Source organism: Bombina bombina, chromosome 2 (genome assembly GCF_027579735.1).
Source record: "Bombina bombina isolate aBomBom1 chromosome 2, aBomBom1.pri, whole genome shotgun sequence".
In the NCBI taxonomy this organism is placed as follows: domain Eukaryota; kingdom Metazoa; phylum Chordata; class Amphibia; order Anura; family Bombinatoridae; genus Bombina; species Bombina bombina.
In genome coordinates this window covers 1,177,763,564-1,177,783,934 of record NC_069500.1, presented here as the reverse complement: position 1 = coordinate 1,177,783,934, position 20,371 = coordinate 1,177,763,564, and the positions used below count along the sequence as shown (strand labels likewise).

At 41.3% G+C, this 20,371-nt stretch overlaps 1 protein-coding gene across 1 annotated transcript in view; it reads left to right on the top strand.

Annotated features, from left to right (window-relative positions):
• The window catches only part of DCTD (dCMP deaminase), a 91,829-nt gene that overhangs the window by 56,362 nt on the left and 15,096 nt on the right, over window positions 1-20,371 (top strand). Inside the window, exon 5 of the mRNA XM_053703861.1 lies at window positions 4,950-5,046. Within this exon, the coding sequence (XP_053559836.1) occupies window positions 4,950-5,046 (97 nt within the window). The remainder of the gene's footprint in view (window positions 1-4,949; window positions 5,047-20,371) is intronic.

Below are 20,371 nucleotides of genomic sequence, written 5' to 3'. Positions count from 1 at the left end.
TGGACCAATATAAGGATGTTTGTCCAAGGCATCAGCTACATATTGTTTCCCAGTCTCATGTGGAATAATCGTGTATAAACTATTTACATCTGCTGTGGCCAAGATGTATGGCTCCTCGAACTTGATAGTTTTCAGTTCTGCAATCAGCTGTGACGAATCCCTAAGGTATGACCTCATATTTCTCACAAGGGGCTGAAGAAAATGGTCCACATAGATAGCCAACCTAGAGGTGATAGAATTCCGGGCAGAGACAATTGGCCTCCCGGGAGGCTTCTCCAAAACCTTGTGGATTTTGGGAAGTGTGTACAGTATGGGACAGACTGGATGTTTAATCCTCAAGAAACCAGCTATGTCTTCATCAATCCACCCTTCATTCAATCCTTCTTGAACCGCCTGCTGTATCAAAATTTGGAAATTATTAGTTGGATCTCTTTGAAGTGGTTGGTATGTCTCAATGTCACTGAGTTGCTGTTTGATTTCATCACTATAGTATTTGTAATTTAATACGACTACCGCACCGCCCTTATCCGCGGTGCGGATCACAATATCTGGATCCCTAGACAACGTAGTGATGGCAGCCTTTTCTTCTGGACTTAGATTAGTGTGATATTTATTGGACTCATATCTTCTCAGATCTTGAGAGACCAATCTCATGTAGGTTTTGATACTTGCGTTGTTGCTAGAGGGGTCAAACGAGCTTTTGTTCTTAAACTTGTGTGTATCGCCATCTGCGGACTGGACATTGAAGAATTCTTTTAGTCGCAGAGACCGCTGGAATTTCTGGCAATCGATATAATTGGTGAACTCATCACTCTTGCCAGAGGGTACAAAACTCAAGCCTCTATTTAACACCCTTCTCTCTACCGTGGTTAAAACTCTGTCACTGATGTTTACCACTAGGTCCTCAACAGGACCAGTGGTTGTTATTTTCTGGTCGGGAGTGGCGGTTTTCTCTCTCCAGCCCCCCCTCCGTATGTGTGGCCTCTTCCTCGTCCTCTCTAGCCGGCTCTGGTGGTGACCCCTTGAAAAACCTGTTGCCCGGAGGGTTGACCCCCACTTGTTCTATCTTGGGTCAGTGGTGCTTCTGTGTCAGATCAAGAGCTGCTGTCTACAGTTTGGAGAGATTGTTTTGTGTGGAATCTTTGTCTCCTACGCCGCAGGGGGAATGGTCTTCTATTCTCGCCACTGTTTAACCATCGATAGACAGTCTTATCCTTATGGTCTTCGATTACTGTTTGCAACTTTCTGTTCTTGAATTGCACAAGGGTCTCTTTGTATTCTTTAATCTGGGAAGACAATTTGTCAAGCCACTGTTCAGATGAATCCTCGGTCAGTACTGCAATCTTGTCTCTTTCCCATTCCTGTATTTCTACTTTAACTCTTTCAAGTTGGTTTCTCACCTCTTCTGTGACCAAGAGTATAAGATCCAAGGAACATTTATTAAGTATTGCGCACCAGCGCTTGCAGAACTCGGGGTTGTTGCGTCCAATAGTAGGTTGATTACGTATCCTGAAGCCCCTAGGAATCATGAGCTTCCTATAATACTCTGAGAGATAGACCCCATGTAGTCGTAAATCAACTTCCTTCTTTTTCAATTTCACCAAAGCCAAATAGATGGCTTGTGCTGTGTTGCCACCAGTAGTCTCCTCTTCAGGATTAAAAAGAATTCTGGCTGCGTCATCCACCGTAAAAGTTAGGGTCTGTGTGCTTTCTACATCAGGTTCCATTATAATTGCCACAGGTCAGGTGTAGTGTAAAGTGTTGGTGGTGAATAGACAAATGTCTAATTGGAGAGAGGTTTCTATCTTGTGGGTGCAACAACAAATTGATATCCGTTTAGCAAAGATGTGCACTCTCACCTATTTGCAGCAACCAGGGTGCTAGTGAAATTAGATACAATATCAGAAACAGACCTTGCACTCGCTGGATTTTTTAACAAACTTTTTTACTTGGCAAAATTAGTGACGTTTCGGGGACAGTGTATCCCCTTCCTCAGACAGTGAATGCTTCAAACATTGGTGAATTTATACAAACTAACAAATAAATAACCCCTCCCCCCAATTAGCAAAAAAACCACCAAAGTGTTGCTATGGTGACCATATGTCACAAAGTGAACATCGTATATAAGTTATAATATAAGCAATCAATGCTGTGACAGTGAAAATGATCAAATTAAAAGACCTATAGCAGTATGAACATGGTAAACAACTTAACGTTCCACAGTAGTGGTAATCTTAACATACCCCTAATATCCGTTACTATCCGGGGAGCCAACCAATAATGAAAGCCTTATATGATGTTACCTAGATGGTCAGGCATAAAGTACACACTCAAAACCTACCATGATTGTAAAACAAACAAAGTACAAATGTAGATCGCCGTGTAACACGCCACCGCAACTGCAACCGCACTGGATAGAACAGACAAACCCGGAAGTGCATCGGCCAATCACGTGTGTGGCCATGCACCAATCACTCGGGTTGCAGTTGGAGTTGTCATGGCAATGGGTCACAACGATCCAAATAGCAACACAGAAACAAGTCAAACAAATTAGCTACTAAGTATATCATTATAATAATACACATCAATCGATACTTATAATGCGCGCTGCTATAGTGGCAATACCACTGCTAGAAATATAACCAATAAATAATATATATAGCATAGCATTCCTGCCGTACTGTACTGGGGGTATATTAATATATTACATTAACCCTAAAGCGCATATCTATCGTAGTGGACGCTACTACAGGGACTATACCGCTATTGTACATTTACTATCCAATATACACAGTGTACCATGATGAAGGGTATGTACAAATTTTATACACGGTAATACCACCCATTTAAAGAGAGTGATCTGAGATGCCATAACCCATGAACCTTCCCAAGAGAGAGTACCAAAGGCCCCGAAGAAAAAGAATAAGAATAAACCAAAGTAAATGCAAACACCAACTATACATCGTGATACAAGGTAAACCAAACAGACAATAAAAAGGGAAAAAAATGTCTGTTTGGTTTACCTTGTATCACGATGTATAGTTGGTGTTTGCATTTACTTTGGTTTATTCTTATTCTTTTTCTTCGGGGCCTTTAGTACTCTCTCTTGGGAAGGTTCATGGGTTATGGCATCTCAGATCACTCTCTTTAAATGGGTGGTATTACCGTGTATAAAATTTGTACATACCCTTCATCATGGTACACTGTGTATATTGGATAGTAAATGTACAATAGCGGTATAGTCCCTGTAGTAGCGTCCACTACGATAGATATGCGCTTTAGGGTTAATGTAATATATTAATATACCCCCAGTACAGTACGGCAGGAATGCTATGCTATATATATTATTTATTGGTTATATTTCTAGCAGTGGTATTGCCACTATAGCAGCGCACATTATAAGTATCGATTGATGTGTATTATTATAATGATATACTTAGTAGCTAATTTGTTTGACTTGTTTCTGTGTTGCTATTTGGATCGTTGTGACCCATTGCCATGACAACTCCAACTGCAACCCGAGTGATTGGTGCATGGCCACACACGTGATTGGCCGATGCACTTCCGGGTTTGTCTGTTCTATCCAGTGCGGTTGCAGTTGCGGTGGCGTGTTACACGGCGATCTACATTTGTACTTTGTTTGTTTTACAATCATGGTAGGTTTTGAGTGTGTACTTTATGCCTGACCATCTAGGTAACATCATATAAGGCTTTCATTATTGGTTGGCTCCCCGGATAGTAACGGATATTAGGGGTATGTTAAGATTACCACTACTGTGGAACGTTAAGTTGTTTACCATGTTCATACTGCTATAGGTCTTTTAATTTGATCATTTTCACTGTCACAGCATTGATTGCTTATATTATAACTTATATACGATGTTCACTTTGTGACATATGGTCACCATAGCAACACTTTGGTGGTTTTTTTGCTAATTGGGGGGAGGGGTTATTTATTTGTTAGTTTGTATAAATTCACCAATGTTTGAAGCATTCACTGTCTGAGGAAGGGGATACACTGTCCCCGAAACGTCACTAATTTTGCCAAGTAAAAAAGTTTGTTAAAAAATCCAGCGAGTGCAAGGTCTGTTTCTGATATTGTATATATGTATGTGTATATATGTATATCTATATCATCTATATCTATATCATCTATATCTATATCTATATCATCTATATCTATATCATCTATATCTATATCTTTTTTTTTTTTTTTTTTTTTTTTTGGATTCAGATAGCAAATACAATTTTTAAAAACCTTTTCCAAAATCTTTGAAAAGAGTACCTAGGTAGCTTGCATGTATTATAACATTTGTTTTAATTTCAATGTATCCTTTGTTGAAAAGCAGAATAGACGAGCTCAGGAGGAGGCAGTTGTCAGTAGAACTATACTGCAGCAGTTTTACAAAAATCCTTAAGTGTTCTACTGCTACCATCTAGTGCTCAAAAGGATTCTTGGAAAACTGCTGCTATATAGTAGAGGTGTGCATTCAGCAGTTTCATTTACTAGTGAATGCAGAAGTTGCTGCTTTTGGTATTCCGCTTTTTTCATAGCCGAAAATCCACTTGTACAAGTAAAACGCACTAAGATCTCTATTTCGAAATATCTTTGTGTGTTTCATTTGCCCTAGAGGATATTCAGTTCCGAAAAGAGCTGAATACCGAAAGCAGCCTCCAAGTTCCGCTTTCACCAGTGAACAAAACTGCCTAATGCACACCACCTACTTTATAGCTCTCCAGACACGTGCACGCTATCTAGGTATGTTATGTCTCGTTGCGCTTAATTTTGTGTGTTAAATGGCGTGTGGGGATCTTCAGCTTTAGTTTCTTTATGTTGTGTTAATTTTCTACATAACTTTTTGATGTCCACGTGGGAAATGTTTAAAGAAATGCTAATAACTTATTAATCTAACTTTTGAATGCAATGTCTTTTTTTTAATTAAATTTAGGTATAAAGGAAGTTATATTTATGTCTGACAAGTATCATGACTCTCCAGAAATGAAAGCTTCAAGGCACATGTTAGATTTGTCAGGTGTCAAATACACGTAAGTCTAAACTATATATCGGTTTTAATTTTCTTATGTCTCTAATGTCAACTAATAAATAGCAAATGAGAAGAATGTAATGGATATGTGAGTGAGGTGTGAATACACTTGCAAGATTTTGCTTTTAATATATTGACCTACTTACACTGATTTATTCTAAAATATTTAACCCCTTCGCTATCGGGAATTTGAGAGAAAAACTTGCCCAAACTACCGTTGAATTTTTAGCATTTTTGCCATCATTCTGTCTAAACAAAAATAGAGCCTTTAACTATGAAGTAGGGCATCCCAATGAATTGATTACCGTTTTGGTATATTTTAAGCCCTTATTTAAATGCCATATAAATATATGATCATATAAAAAAAATGTTTAACTTGTTTGCAAACTTTGGGTTTCTCACTGAAATTATTTACGGACTACTACTGCAGTCATAATACAAATGGTTGTAAAGCTTCTCTGGCATCCCCTTTTTTCAGACATAGACATGCATGGTTTTGCCATTGGTTTTTGGCAATTAGGCCACTAACTGCAGCTGCGCACCACACTCCCCTGGCAGTGAAGGGGTTCATCAACTTGTAAGGATAATATTTGCTCTAGTGTAGGAATTACCCACCAACCTAACATCTTCCCTCCCCCACTGTCCATCCTTCCCTCCCCCCACTACTCATATTTATGTTTATATACATATACATACAGTGTGTGTGTGTATATATATATATATATATATATATTGTAAGTGTGTTTGTGTATGTATTGGACTAACTAACTATACATTTATAAGTTGACAAGCTTTCAGAAGAGTTCCTTCCTTTATCAAGTCTAAAGCAATACTGACCAATTCAATGGAATTTACAGATTATATCTTAAAACACAGAATAGTTAGGGAGAGGAGGAGGTGTCGTAAAAATCATGAGGGGGGCTTAGGTAACAGGTAGACAGTGTCCAGTGTTGGAGAACAGACAGGGGAAATATATAGCTTTACATAGAGCATATCCTGACAAAGTTATATATCAATATTGAATCAATATCTATAAAGATGGGAAATTGTATATACAGGGGGAATACAAAAGTTAAAAAAGACAAAAGTGTGGACATAGGCTTACCTGTGTACCTATGTATAAAGAATGTGGAATATACAATGTAATTGACTAAATGAAAGTATATTACAAATTTTTTTGATAATGTGATAAGAATCCAGAGTCCACATTTAGTCAAGAATTAAACAGGTTGAAGTGCATTATCATTTTCATTTCAAAGGTTTTTCTTTCCATGGTGTTTTTGAAGTTGCCTCTGAGAATTTTGATTTTGAGGTTTTGGATGGAGTGGTCAGGTTGGGTGAAATGGTGACCAACAGGGGTGCAGTAGTTTGTTTCACAGTGGTTTTTGATTGAGTGTCTGTGTAAGTTCATTCGAAGGTGCAGTTTTTGGCTTGTTTCTCCAATATAGCATCCCATTTCACATGCAGTGCAATGTATCATGTATACCACATTTGCAGATATACATGAATATGCCCCTTTAATGTTATAAGATTTATTATTGTGATTTCCTGTGCTGCTTTCACAAACGTGTTGACACAGTTTGCAGTGAGCTTTATAGCAGCACTTGGTTCCATTCTGAGTGTTCTTTTTCTCAAGGGGTAGCTTCCTATGTACCAGTTTCTGCTTTAGGTTAGGTGGTTGTCTGTATGCCAGGATTGGGGGTTTTGGAAACATTTTTGAGTGTGGGATCCTCTAAGAGTAGTGGCTGTAAGTCTTTTATTATTTTTCGTATCCCTTCCACAGCAGGGTTGTATTTGACTACTAGTGGGATACGTGATATGTTTTTCTTCTCCCTGTATTGTAGTAAGTGTTCACATGAAGGATTGAGGGCAGAGTTAATTTTTTTTAATTTTTAATCCTTGTTTTGTAACCATTTTTCTCTGAATGATTGGGACAGTGTAAATGAGGTGTTTGTCACGGTCCTTGGTATCTGAGCAAATTCTGTGGTATCTTGTGACGTGACTGTAGATTATGGATTTTTTAATGTGATTGGGGTGGGAGCTGGAGCTGTGGAGGTAGCTGCATCTATCTGTTGGTTTCCTGTATACAGATGAGTGCAGTTTGCCATTTGTGATGGATATTGTTGTATCCAGGAAGCTGACACAGTCTCTAGAAAAGTTCATTTTAAGCTTGATTGATGCATGAAATAGATTAAATGATTTATGAAAATGTTCAAGGTTTTTTTCTCCTTCTGTCCATATGATGAAAATATCATCGATGTAGCAAAAGTATTTGAAGGGTTTGTGAGGGTGAGTGGCTAGTAATCTCTGTTTTAAGTCGGCCATGAAGAGGTTTGCATACTGTGGTGCCATTTTGGTACCCATGGCTGTTCCCATGGTTTGTAAGTAGATGGAGTGGTTGAAGATGAAATAATTGTAAGTATAAATTCTGTAAGTTTACTGACTGTAGAAGCACTATATGTCTGGTTAGGGCTGTTGGAGGAAAGAAAGTTTAAGCAGGCATCAATACCATCTTTATGTGGAATATTGCTGTACAGGGATTCCACATCCATTGTCACAAGTATAGTATCCTCTGGCAATTCTGTTATCTGGCTGATTTTGTTAAGAAAATCAGTGTTGTCTTTTATAAAGCTAGTGGTGTTAATAACTAAAGGCTTAAGAATATTCTCCACTAGGCCCGATATTTGCTCAGTCAGAGTGTCCATGCCTGTTATTATTGGTCTTCCTGGTTTGTGGATTGTTGGGAGCATGTAGAATGTCCCTATGCTAGGGTTAGAGGGCACCAGTTTGTCCAGTTTATGTTGCGTGTGTTTAGGGAATGTTTTAATAAGTTTTCTAAGTTGCAAAGTGTATTCCTGGGTGGGGTCCTTTTCCATTTTTTTGCAATAAGTTTGATCTGATAATTGTCTATTTCCCTCTGTGATGTAGTCCTGTGTATTCATGATCACCACTGCTCCTCCCTTATCCGCAGGCTTAATGGTAATATTTTCATTGTTTTTTAAGTTTTTTTTATAGCGTTTTTTTTGTGTGAGAGGTTATACATTATTTCTCCAACATAGGTGTGTCCGGTCCACGGCGTCATCCTTGTGGGATATTCTCTTCCCCAACAGGAAATGGCAAAGAGCCCAGCAAAGCTGGTCACATGATCCCTCCTAGGCTCCGCCTTCCCCAGTCATTCTCTTTGCCGTTGTACAGGCAACATCTCCACGGAGATGGCTTAGAGTTTTTTGGTGTTTAAATGTAGTTTTTATTCTTCAATCAAGAGTTTGTTATTTTAAAATAGTGCTGGTATGTACTATTTACTCTGAAACAGGAAAGAGATGAAGATTTCTGTTTGTAAGAGGAAAATGATTTTAGCAACCGTTACTAAAATCGATGGCTGTTTCCACACAGGACTGTTGAGAGGAATTAACTTCAGTTGGGGGAAACAGTGAGCAGACTTTTGCTGCTTGAGGTATGACACATTTCTAACAAGACTCGGTAATGCTGGAAGCTGTCATTTTCCCTATGGGAACCGGTAAGCCATTTTCTTAGTTTAAGTAAAAGAATAAAGGGCTTCATTAGGGCTTAAAAAACTGGTAGACATTTTTCTGGGCTAAAACGATTACTTTACTAAGTATATTTGGCAGATTATTACTTTTAATAGTTGTTAAATCTTGGGGATTGTTTTAATAAAAACGGCAGGCACTGTATTGGACACCTTTTTCACTGGGGGCCTTTTCTAGTCATAGACAGAGCCTCATTTTCGCGCCTCTAATGCGCAGTTGTTTTTGGAAAGCATGGCATGCAGATGCATGTGTGAGGAGCTAAGAACCACTGAAAAAGCTTATAGAAGGCATCATTTGGTATCGTATTCCCCTCTGGGCTTGGTTGGGTCTCAGCAAAGCAGATACCTGGGACTGTATAGGGGTTAAATGTAAAAACGGCTCCGGTTCCGTTATTTTAAGGGTTAAAGCTTTCAAATTTGGTGTGCAATACTTTTAAGGCTTTAAGTTGCTGTGGTGAAATTTTGGTGAAATTTGAACAATTCCTTCATACTTTTTCACATATTCAGTAATAAAGTGTGTTCAGTTTGAAATTTAAAGGGACAGTAACGGTTTTATTGTAAAACGTTTTTTGTGCTTTGTTGACAAGTTTAAGCCTGTTTAACATGTCTGAACCATCAGATAACGATGTTCTATATGTATGAAAGCCAATGTGTCTCCCCATTTAAATATATGTGATATATTTGTGTCATAATGTCCAAACAAAGTAGGGATAATAATGCCATAGATATGATATTGCCCAAGATGATTCCTCTAATGAGGGGAGTAAGCATGGTACTGCATCATCCCCTTCTGTGTCTACACCAGTTTTGCCCACACAAGAGGCCCCTAGTACATCTAGTGCGCCAATACTTATTACCATACAACAATTAATGGCTGTAATGGATAATTCTATTGCATGCATTTTTTTTCCAAAATGCCTACTTATCAGAGAAAGCGTGATTGCTCTGTTTTAAACACTGAAGAGCAAGAGGACGCTGATGATATCTGTTCTGACATACCCTCACACCTATCTGAAGAGGCCAGGAGGGAGGTTTTGTCTGAGGGAAGAATTTCAGATTCAGGGAAAATTTCTCAACAAGCAGAACCTGATATTGTAACTTTTAAATTTAAATTTCAACATCTCCACGCACTACTTAAGGAGGTATTATCTACTCTGGATGATTGTGACAATTTGGTCATTCCAGAGAAATTAGGTAAGATGGACAAGTTCCTAGAGGTTCCGGTGCCCCCCGATGTTTTTCCTATACCCAAGCGGGTGGCGGACATAGTAAATAAGGAGTGGGAAAGGCCCGGCATACCTTTTGTCCTCCCCCTATATTTAAGAAATTAGTTCCTATAGTCGACCCCAGAAAGGACTTATAGCATACAGTCCCCAAGGTCGAGGGGGCGGTTTCTACTCTAAACAAACGCACTTCTATTCCTATAGAAGATAGTTGTGCTTTCAAGATCCTATGGATTAAAGGTTAGAGGGTTTGCTTAAAAAGATGTTTGTTCAGCAAGGTTACCTTCTACAACCAATTTCATGCATTGTTCCTGTCACTACAGCTGCGTGTTTCTGGTTCGAAGAACTAGAAAAGTCGCTCAATAAAGAATCTTCGTACGAGGAGGTTTTGGACAGAGTTCAAGCTCTTAAATTGGCTAACTCTTTTTTATTTTAGATGCCGCTTTGCAATTAGCTAGATTAGCGGCGAATAATTCAGGGTTTGCTATCGTGGCGCGCAGAGCGCTTTTGCTTAACATCCCTTTCAAGGGTAAAACACTGTTTGGCCCTGACTTGAAAGAGATTATTTCAGACATCACTGGGGGAAAGGGCCACGCCCTTCCTCTGGATAGGTCTTTTAAGGCTAAAAAGAAGCCAAATTTTCGTCCCTTTCGCAGAAACGGACCAGCCTCAAATTCTACACCCTCTAAGCAAGAGGGTAATACTTCTCAAACCAAGCCAGCCTGGAGGCCGATGCAAGGCTGGAACAAGGGTAAGCAGGCCAAGTCACCTGCCACTGCTACCAAAACAGCATGAAGTGTTGGCCCCCGATCTGGGAAGGATCTGGTGGGGGGCAGACTTTCTCTCTTTGCTCAGGCTGGGGCAAGAGATGTTCAGGATCCTTGGGCGCTAGAAATAGTTTCTCAAGGTTATCTCCTGGAATTCAGGGAACTACCCCCAAGGGGAAGGTTCCACGGGTCTCAATTATCTTCGAACAGGCATTCTTACACTGTGTAGAAGACCTGTTAAGCATGGGAGTGATTCATCCTGTTCCATTAGGAGAACAAGGGATGGGTTTTTACTCCAACCTGTTCATAATTCCCAAAAAAGAGGGAACATTCAGACCTATTTTAGATCTCAAGATTCTAAACAAGTTTCTAAGGGTTTCATCATTCAAAATGGAAACCAATCGAACGATCCTTCCTACCATCCAGGAAGGTCAATTCATGACCACGGTGGACTTAAAGGATGCGTACCTACGTATTCCTATCCACAAGGAACATTTTCGGTTCCTAAGGTTCGCCTTTCTGGACAAGCATTACCTGTGGCACTTCCATTCGGATTAGCCACTGCTCCAAGGATTTTCACAAGGGTACTAGGGTCCCTTCTAGCGGTGCTAAGACCAAGGGGCATTGCAGTAGTACCTTACTTGGACGACATCCTGATTCAAGTGTCGTCTCTGTCAAAAGCAAGGGCTCATACGGACATTGTCCTAGCCTTTCTCAGATCTCACAGGTGGAAAGTGAACATAGAAAAAAGTTCTCTGTCCCCGTCAACAAGAGTTCCCTTCTTGGGAACAATAATAGTTTCCTTAGAGATGAAGGTTTTTCTGACAGAGGCCAGAAAATCAAAACTTCTAAGCTCTTGTCAGGTACTTCATTCTGTTCTTCTTCCTTCAATAGCGCAGTCCATGGAAGTAATAGGGTTGATGGTTGCGGCAATGGACATAGTTCCTTTTGCACGAATTCATCTAAGACCATTGCACCTGGGCATGCTCAGACAGTGGAATGGGGATTATACAGACTTGTCTCCGACGATACAAGTAGATCAAATAACCAGAGATTCACTCCGTTGGTGGCTGACCCTGGACAACCTGTCACAGGGAATGAGCTTCCGCAGACCAGAATAGGTCATTGTCACGACCGACGCCAGTCTGGTGGGCTGGGGCGCGGTCTGGGAACCCCTGAAAACTCAGGGTCTATGGTTTCGGGAAGACTCTCTTCTCCCGATAAACATAATGGAACTGAGAGCGATATTCAATGCTCTCAAGGCTTGGCCTCGACTAGCAAAGGCCAAATTCATAAGGTTTCAATCAGTCATCATGACGACTGTTACATATATCAACCATCAGGGGGTAACAAGGAGTTCCCTGGCGATGGAGGAGCATCCGGGGGAGTGGGAACTCCATCTGGAAATCTTTGCCCAAATAACTCAATTATGGGGCATTCCAGACTTGGTTCTGATGGCCTCTCGTCAGAACTTCATGGTCCCTTGTTACGGGTCCAAATCCAGGGATCCCAAGGCGACTCTATTGGATACAATAGTAGCACCTTGGATCTTCAACCTAGCTTATGTATTCCCACCGTTTCCTCTCATTCCCAGGCTGGTAGCCAGGATCAATCTGGAGAGTGCTTCGGTGACCTTGATAGTTCCTGTGTGGCCACGCAGGACTTGGTATGCAGACCTGGTGAATGTGTCATCGGCTCCACCATGGAAGCTACCTTTGAGACAGGACCTTCTTATTCAGGGTCCATTCGAACATCCGAATCTGGTTTTCCTCCAACTGACTGCTTGGAGTTTGAACGCTTGATTTTATCAAAGCGTGGGTTTTCAGATTCTGTAATAGATACTCTTATTCAGGCTAGAAAGCCTTTAACTAGAAAAATTTACCATAATATATGGAAAAAATATATCTGTTGGTGTGAATCTAAAGGATTCCCATGGAACAAGATAAAAATTCCAAAGATTCTTTCCTTTCTACAAGAAGGTTTGGAGAAAGGATTTTCTGCGAGTTCTCTGAAGGGACAGATCTCTGCTTTATCTGTTTTACTTCACAAAAGGCTGGCAGCTGTGCCAGACGTTTAAGCGTTTGTTCAGGCTCTGGTTAGAATCAAGCCCGTTTACAGACCTTTGACTCTTCCCTGGAGTCTTAATCTAGTTCTTTCAGTTCTTCAAGGGGTTCCGTTTGAACCCTTACATTCCATAGATATTAAGTTATTATCTTGGAAAGTTTTGTTTTAGGTTGCAATTTCTTCCGCTAGAAGAGTTTCTGAGTTATCTGCTCTGCAGTGTTCTCCGCCCTATCTGGTCCATGCAGATAAGGTGGTTTTTACGTACTGAGCCTGGTTTTCTTCCGAAGGTTGTTTCCAACAAAAATATTAACCAGGAGATAGTTGTACCTTCTTTGTGTCCGAATCCAGTTTCATAGAAGGAACGTTTGTTACACAATTTGGACGTTGTCCGTGCTCTAAAATTCTATTTAGATGCTACAAAGGATTTCAGACATACATCTTCCTTGTTTGTTGTTTATTCTGGTAAAAGGAGAGGTCAAAAAGCAACTTCTACCTCTCTATCTTTTTGGCTTAAAAGCATCATCAGATTGGCTTATGAGACTGCCGGACGGCAGCCTCCTGAAAGAATCACAGCTCATTCCACTAGGGCCGTGGCTTCCACATGGGCCTTTAAGAACGAGGCTTCTGTTGATCAGATATGTAAGGCAGCGACTTGGTCTTCACTGCACACTTTTACCAAATTTTACAAATTTGATACTTTTGCTTCTTCTGAGGCTATTTTTGGGAGAAAGGTTTTGCAAACCGTGGTGCCTTCCATCTAGGTGACCTGATTTGCTCCCTCCCATCATCCGTGTCCTAAAGCTTTGGTATTGGTTCCCACAAGTAAGGATGACGCCGTGGACCGGACACACCTATGTTGGAGAAAACAGAATTTATGTTTACCTGATAAATTACTTTCTCCAACGGTGTGTCCGGTCCACGGCCCGCCCTGGTTTTTTAATCAGGTCTGATGATTTATTTTCTTTAACTACAGTCACCACGGTATCATATGATTTCTCCTATGCAAATATTCCTCCTTTACGTCGGTCGAATGACTGGGGAAGGCGGAGCCTAGGAGGGATCATGTGACCAGCTTTGCTGGGCTCTTTGCCATTTCCTGTTGGGGAAGAGAATATCCCACAAGTAAGGATGACGCCGTGGACCGGACACACCGTTGGAGAAAGTAATTTATCAGGTAAACATAAATTCTGTTTTTTTTCTGATGTGTGTTGAGCAGAGATGCAGTTCAATATAGCTGTCCAATTTTGTGTTGCGTCCTGGTGCAGGTGTGAAGATTGTGTTCTTTTTCCTTCCATTGTAGTCCTCCATAGTGCTGGTATTTTCTTTGTCATAGAAGAATTCTTTTAGCCGCAATCTCCTGAAGAATTCCTCTAAGTCTGAGTACAGTTGGATTTTGTCTAGATTTGTACTTGGACAGAATGATAAATCCTTTACACAGTACTGATATCTCTGGCCCTGACAGGTGGTAGTTTGAAAGGTTCACAATCCCTGAGTTTTCTGTGTGGTTTTCTTGGTTGGTGACAGTTTGTGTTTTAAATGAGGTGCTGTTATTTTCTGTGGACGTTTGGTCATTTGTTGTTGAAGTTGTAGTTGATCTGTCACCTGGAGCTCTGTTTTCTTGCATTTGGTGTTTTATTCTGTTTTGTGACAGGCATGCTCAATGCAATACTCCTTGTTATTTTGAATATATATATATATATATATATATATATATATATATATATATATATATATATATATATATATATAATATATTGTGTGTATATAAAATGTTATAATTTTACAGTGTAGATCCCTCCTCCCACTGCTCCCCACCATATTTGTTACTGGCTGATATTGTTCCATAGTATAGGGACCCTTTCTTGCCCCCTCCTCTGCTGGGCTTATCACCCCCCTCCTTTCCTTCCAACCGCTCAATCTTGGCACCAGCAGTGGATTGTTAGAGTGACACAGACGGTGTCACTCTCTGTAATGATAAGCAATCCGTGCTCCCTTATAATGTGAAGGCAGATGCCTTCTAAAGATGTGCATTCCTTTTTTTCACGAAATGAATATGCAAATGAATGCACAAATGAAATTTAAATTACCTTTAAGGGTTAAATACCCCTAATGAGCTGGAGTACCACGCTAATCTTTCTTAGAGCCCAGGGCCTGACTTATAGGAAGCTTAGCGTGGAGGATCCAAGTTCCTGTGTTAAAGGAGAAGGTCCTTTAACGCAGGCCCTGGGATCCGGCTTGCTATGCCTTCCATCAGCATGGGCTGGGATATGAGTAGAGGTATTGGGGTTTACTCAGCTCTGTACATTGCTATAGCTAAGTATAATGCTACATGCAGACTTTCTTTTGCAAGATGTACCGAGTCCACGGATTCATCCTAACTTGTGGGATATTGTCCTTCCTGACAGGAAGTAGCAAGGAGAGCACCACAGCAGAGCTGTCTATATAGCTCCCCCCTTAACTCCACCACCCAGTCATTCTCTTTGCTGGCTCTAAACAGGAAGGGTAAAGAGAAGAGGTGTTAAACTGTTAGTTTCTCTTACTTGGTGTATTCAGTCCACGGATTCATCCTTACTTGTGGGATATTCTCAATCCCTACAGGAAGTGGCAAAGAGAGCACACAGCAAAGCTGTCCATATAGCTCCCCTCAGGCTCCGCCCCCCCCCAGTCATTCTGTTTGCCGCTCTAACAAGTAGCATCTCTACGGGAGGGTAAAGAGTATGTGGTGTTAGATTTGTAGTTTTCATTTCTTCAATCAAGAGTTTATTTTAAAATAGTGCCGGTTTGTACTATTTACTCTGAGGCAGAAAGTGATGAAGATTTCTGCTGAGAGGAAAAAGATTTTAGCATGTTGTAACTAAAATCCATTGCTGTTCCCACACAGGACTGTTGAGTACAGGAGAACTTCAAGACCTGGTAGTGCTAGAAGACTGACAGAAATCCCATGAGGGAAGGTAAGCCATTTTCTGAGACACAGTATAGAATGATGGCTTCAGTTAAGGGCTTTAATACTGACAGACACTGATGGGCTAAATTGATTACTTTATTAGGGTAATCTTATATTTTATTAAGCGTTTTAGACGTTGGAAACACTTTTTGGGGACTTTTCTCCTACATTGGTGTGTCCGGTCCACGGCTTCATCCTTACTTGTGGGATATTCTCTTCCCCTACAGGAAATTGCAAAGAGAGCACACAGCAAAATCTGTCCATATAGCCCCTCCTCTGGCTCCGCCCCCCAGTCATTCTCTTTGCCGCTCTGAACAAGTAGCATCTCCACGGGGATGGTAAAGAGTATGTGGTGTTAGTTGTAGTTTTATTTCTTCTATCAAGAGTTTATTTTAAAATAGTGCCGGTTTGTACTATTTACTCTACAACAGAAAGTGAAGAAGATTTCTGTTAAAAGAGGAGTATGATTTTAGCACCAGTAACAGTTTGCAGACTTATCTGCTTCAGGTATGACCAGTCTCTTTTCTAACAAGACCTAGTAATGCTAGAAGACTGTCAGTTTTCCCTTATGGGATCGGTAAGCCATTTTCTTAGACTCAGTAACAGAATTAAGGCTTATAAATTGGGCTCTATGCTGGTTGACACTTTTGTGGGCTAAATCGATTTATTTTTTATCATGTTTATATGACATTTGGAGTATTTTGCAAACTTTAAAATACTTTTGGGAACGTTTATTGCGCCTGGCAGTTGTTTAGACGCCTAATCTAGTCAGAAAGGCCCCTTCACTCTGGTAATGCAGAGGGAGGAGGCCTCATTTTCGCGCCTCAGTTGCACAGTTACTTCTATTGGCAGTGCATGCAGCTTCATGTGAGAGGGTCCTGTGGCTTAGAAAAGGACTCAGAAAGGCTTATTTCTGTGGTGAATAACCCCTAAGGAAGGTAAAAGCCGCAGCAAAGTCTCTGGCAGGGACTGTAGTGTGTTTTAACCGGTAATTGGGATTATTGGCTCCGGTTTGCTCATTTAAGGGTTTAGAGACTATCAAAGCATTAAGACACTGGCGTATAAATTTCAAAGTATTGCACACCAAATTTCAAAAGATCGGATATTTCTTTGATAGTTTTTCGATCATTCAGAAATAAAGTGTGCTCTTTTTATTATTTAAAGAGACAGTAACGGTTTTGTTTAAAATTGTTTTTATTGCATTAAAAACCTGCCTAAGTCTGTCTAACATGTCTGTACCTTCAGATAGCATATGTTCTGTGTGTATGGAAGCCAAGGTGGTTCCCCCATTAAATGTATATGCAAATTGTGCCATGGCGTCCAAACAAAGTAAGGACAGTACTGTCACATTTAATAAGGTTGCCCAAGATGATTCTTCAAATGAAGGTAGTGGGGATAGTTCATCATCCTCTCCTTCTGTGTCAACACCAGTTTTGCCCGCGCAGGCGATACCTAGTGCATCTAGCGCGCCAATGCTTGTTACTATGCAGCAATTAACAGCAGTAATGGATAATTCTATAGCAGCTCTTTTATCCAAACTGCCAGCATTTCCCAGAAAGCGTGATTGCTCAGTTTTAAATACAGAGGATGAGCAAGTGGACGCTGACGATAATTTATCTGTTATACCCTCACATCAATCTGAGTTGGCAGTGAGGGAGGGTCTGTCTGAGGGAGAAATTTCTGATTCAAGAAAAATTTCTCAGCAGGCAGAACCTGATATCGTGGCATTTAAATTTAAACTAGAACATCTCCGCGCCCTGCTTAAGGAGGTGCTAGCTACCCTTGATGATTGTGATTCTTTGGTGATTCCAGAGAAGTTGTGCAAAATGGACAAATTCTTAGAGATCCCAGTGCACGCTGATGCTTTTCCGATACCCAAGAGGGTGGCGGACATAGTGACTAAGGAGTGGGAGAAGCCAGGTGTACCTTTTTGTTCCACCACCTATATTCAAGAAAATGTTCCCCATTGTCGACCCCAGAAGGGACGCATGGCAAACGGTCCCTAAGGTAGAGGGGGCAGTTTCAACGTTTGAAAGCGCAACTGTCCTCTATAGGAATAGTTGTGCGCTTGGCTAAGATCCTATGGATAAAAAATTGGAAGGATTGCTTAAAAAGATTTTTGTTCAGCAAGGTTTCCTTCTTCAACCAATTTCGTGCATTATTCCTGTCACCACGGCGGCGTCTTTTTGGTTCGATGAACTAGAAAATTCGCTCCAAAAGGAGACTCCATATGATGAAGTCATGGACAGAATTCACGCACTAAAGTTGGCTAATTCCTTTATTTTGGATGCAGCTTTTCAGTTGGCAAAATTAGCGGCGAAAAATTCAGGTTTTGCAATAGTGGCGCGCAGGGCGCTTTGGCTAAAATCTTGGTCGGCGGATGTGTCGTCCAAAACAAAATTGCTTAATATTCCTTTCAAAGGTAAGACCCTTTTCGGGCCAGAATTGAAGGAGATTATTTCAGACATCACTGGGGGAAAGGGCCATGCCCTCCCACAGGATAGGCCTTTCAAGGCTAAGAACAAATCTAATTTTCGTTCCTTTTGCAATTTCAGGAACGGACCGGCTCCTAACTCTAGACAAGAGGGTAACGCTTCCCAGCCTAAACCAGCATGGAAGCCATTGCAAGGCTGGAACAAGGGTAAACAGGCCAAGAAGCCTGCTGCTGCTACCAAGACAGCATGAAGGGGTAGCCACCGATCCGGGAACGGATCTAGTAGGGGGCAGACTTTCTCTCTTTGCTCAGGCTTGGGCAAGAGATGTTCCAGATCCCTGGGCACTAGAAATAGTCTCTCAGGGGTATCTTCTAGAGTTCAAGGAACTTCCTCCAAGGGGACGGTTCCACATGTCTCGCTTATCTTCAGACCAGATAAAGAGACAGGCATTCTTACATTGCGTAGGAGACCTATTAAAGATGGGAGTGATACACCCAGTTCCATCAGCGGAACAAGGTCTGGGTTTTTACTCAAACCTGTTTGTAGTTCCCAAAAAAGAAGGAACTTTCAGGCCAATTCTGGATTTAAAAATTCTAAACAAATTCCTCAGAGTTCCATCATTCAAAATGGAAACCATTCGGACAATTTTAAGATCATCATCAGTTCCTGAGGTTCGCCTTTCTGGACAAACATTACCAGTTCGTGGCTCTTCCATTCGGTTTAGCCACTGCTCCCAGAATTTTCACAAAGGTGCTAGGGTCCCTTCTAGCGGTCCTAAGGCCGAGGGGCATTGCTGTAGCACCTTACCTAGACGACATTCTAATCCAAACGTCGTCCCTTTCCAAAACAAGGGCTCATACAGACATTGTTTTAGCCTTTCTCAGGTCTCACGGGTGGAAGGTGAACATAGAAAAGAGTTCCCTGTCTCCGTCCACAAGGGTTCCCTTTCTGGGAACAATAATAGATTATGTGGAAATTAAGATTTTTCTGACAGAGGTCAGAAAGTTAAAGCTTCTAAACGCTTGTCGAATTCTTCAATCTATTCCTCAGCCTTCCATAGCTCAGTGCATGGAGGTAATAGGACTAATGGTTGCAGCAATGGACGTGGTTCCTTTTTGCTCAAATTCATTTAAGAGACTTGTCTCCCCAGATTCAAGTAGACCAGGTAACCAGAGACTCACTCCTCTGGTGGTTGACTCAGGATCACCTGTCTCAGGGAATGAGTTATCGCAGACCAGAGTGGGTCATTGTCACGACCGACGCCAGTCTCTTAGGCTGGGGCGCGGTCTGGGACTCCCTGAAAGCTCAGGGTCTATGGTCTCGGGAAGAGTCTCTTCTCCCGATAAACATTTTGGAACTGAGCGATATTCAATGCGCTCCTGCCTTGGCCTCAACTAGCGAAGGCCAGATTCATAAGATTTCAGTCGGACAACATGACGACTGTAGCATACATCAATCATCAGGGGGGAACAAAGAGTTCCTTGGCGATGAGAGAGGTATCCAAGATCATCAAATGGGCGGAGGATCACTCCTGCCATCTATCTGCAATTCACATCCCAGGAGTAGACAACTGGGAGGCAGATTATTTGAGTCGTCAGACTTTCCATCCGGGGGAGTGGGAACTTCATCCGGAGGTCTTTGCCCAGTTAACTCAACTATGGGGCATTCCAGATATGGATCTGATGGCATCTCGTCAGAACTCCAAGGTTCCTCGCTACGGGTCCAGATCCAGGGATCCCAAGGCGACACTAGTGGATGCATTGGTGGCGCCTTGGTCGTTCAACCTAGCTTATGTGTTTCCACCGTTCCCTCTCCTTCCCAGGCTTGTAGCCAGGATCAAACAGGAGAAGGCCTCAGTGATTCTAATAGCTCCTGCATGGCCACGCAGGACTTGGTATGCAGACCTGGTGAATATGTCATCGGCTCCACCATGGAAGCTACCTTTGAGGCAGGATCTTCTAGTACAAGGTCCATTCGAACATCCAAATCTAGTCTCTCTGCAACTAACTGCTTGGAAATTGAACGCTTGATTTTATCTAAGCGTGGGTTTTCAGATTCGGTTATAGATACTCTGGTTCAAGCCAGAAAACCTGTGACTAGAAAAATTTACCATAAGATATGGCAAAAATATATCTGTTGGTGCGAATCCAAGGGATACTCTTGGAGTAAAATTAAAATTCCTAGGATACTTTCCTTTCTCCAAGAGGGTTTGGATAAAGGTTTGTCAGCTAGTTCTCTTAAAGGACAGATATCTGCTCTGTCTGTTTTGTTGCACAAACGTCTGGCAGCAGTGCCAGATGTACAGGCATTTGTACAGGCGCTAGTCAGAATCAAGCCTGTCTACAG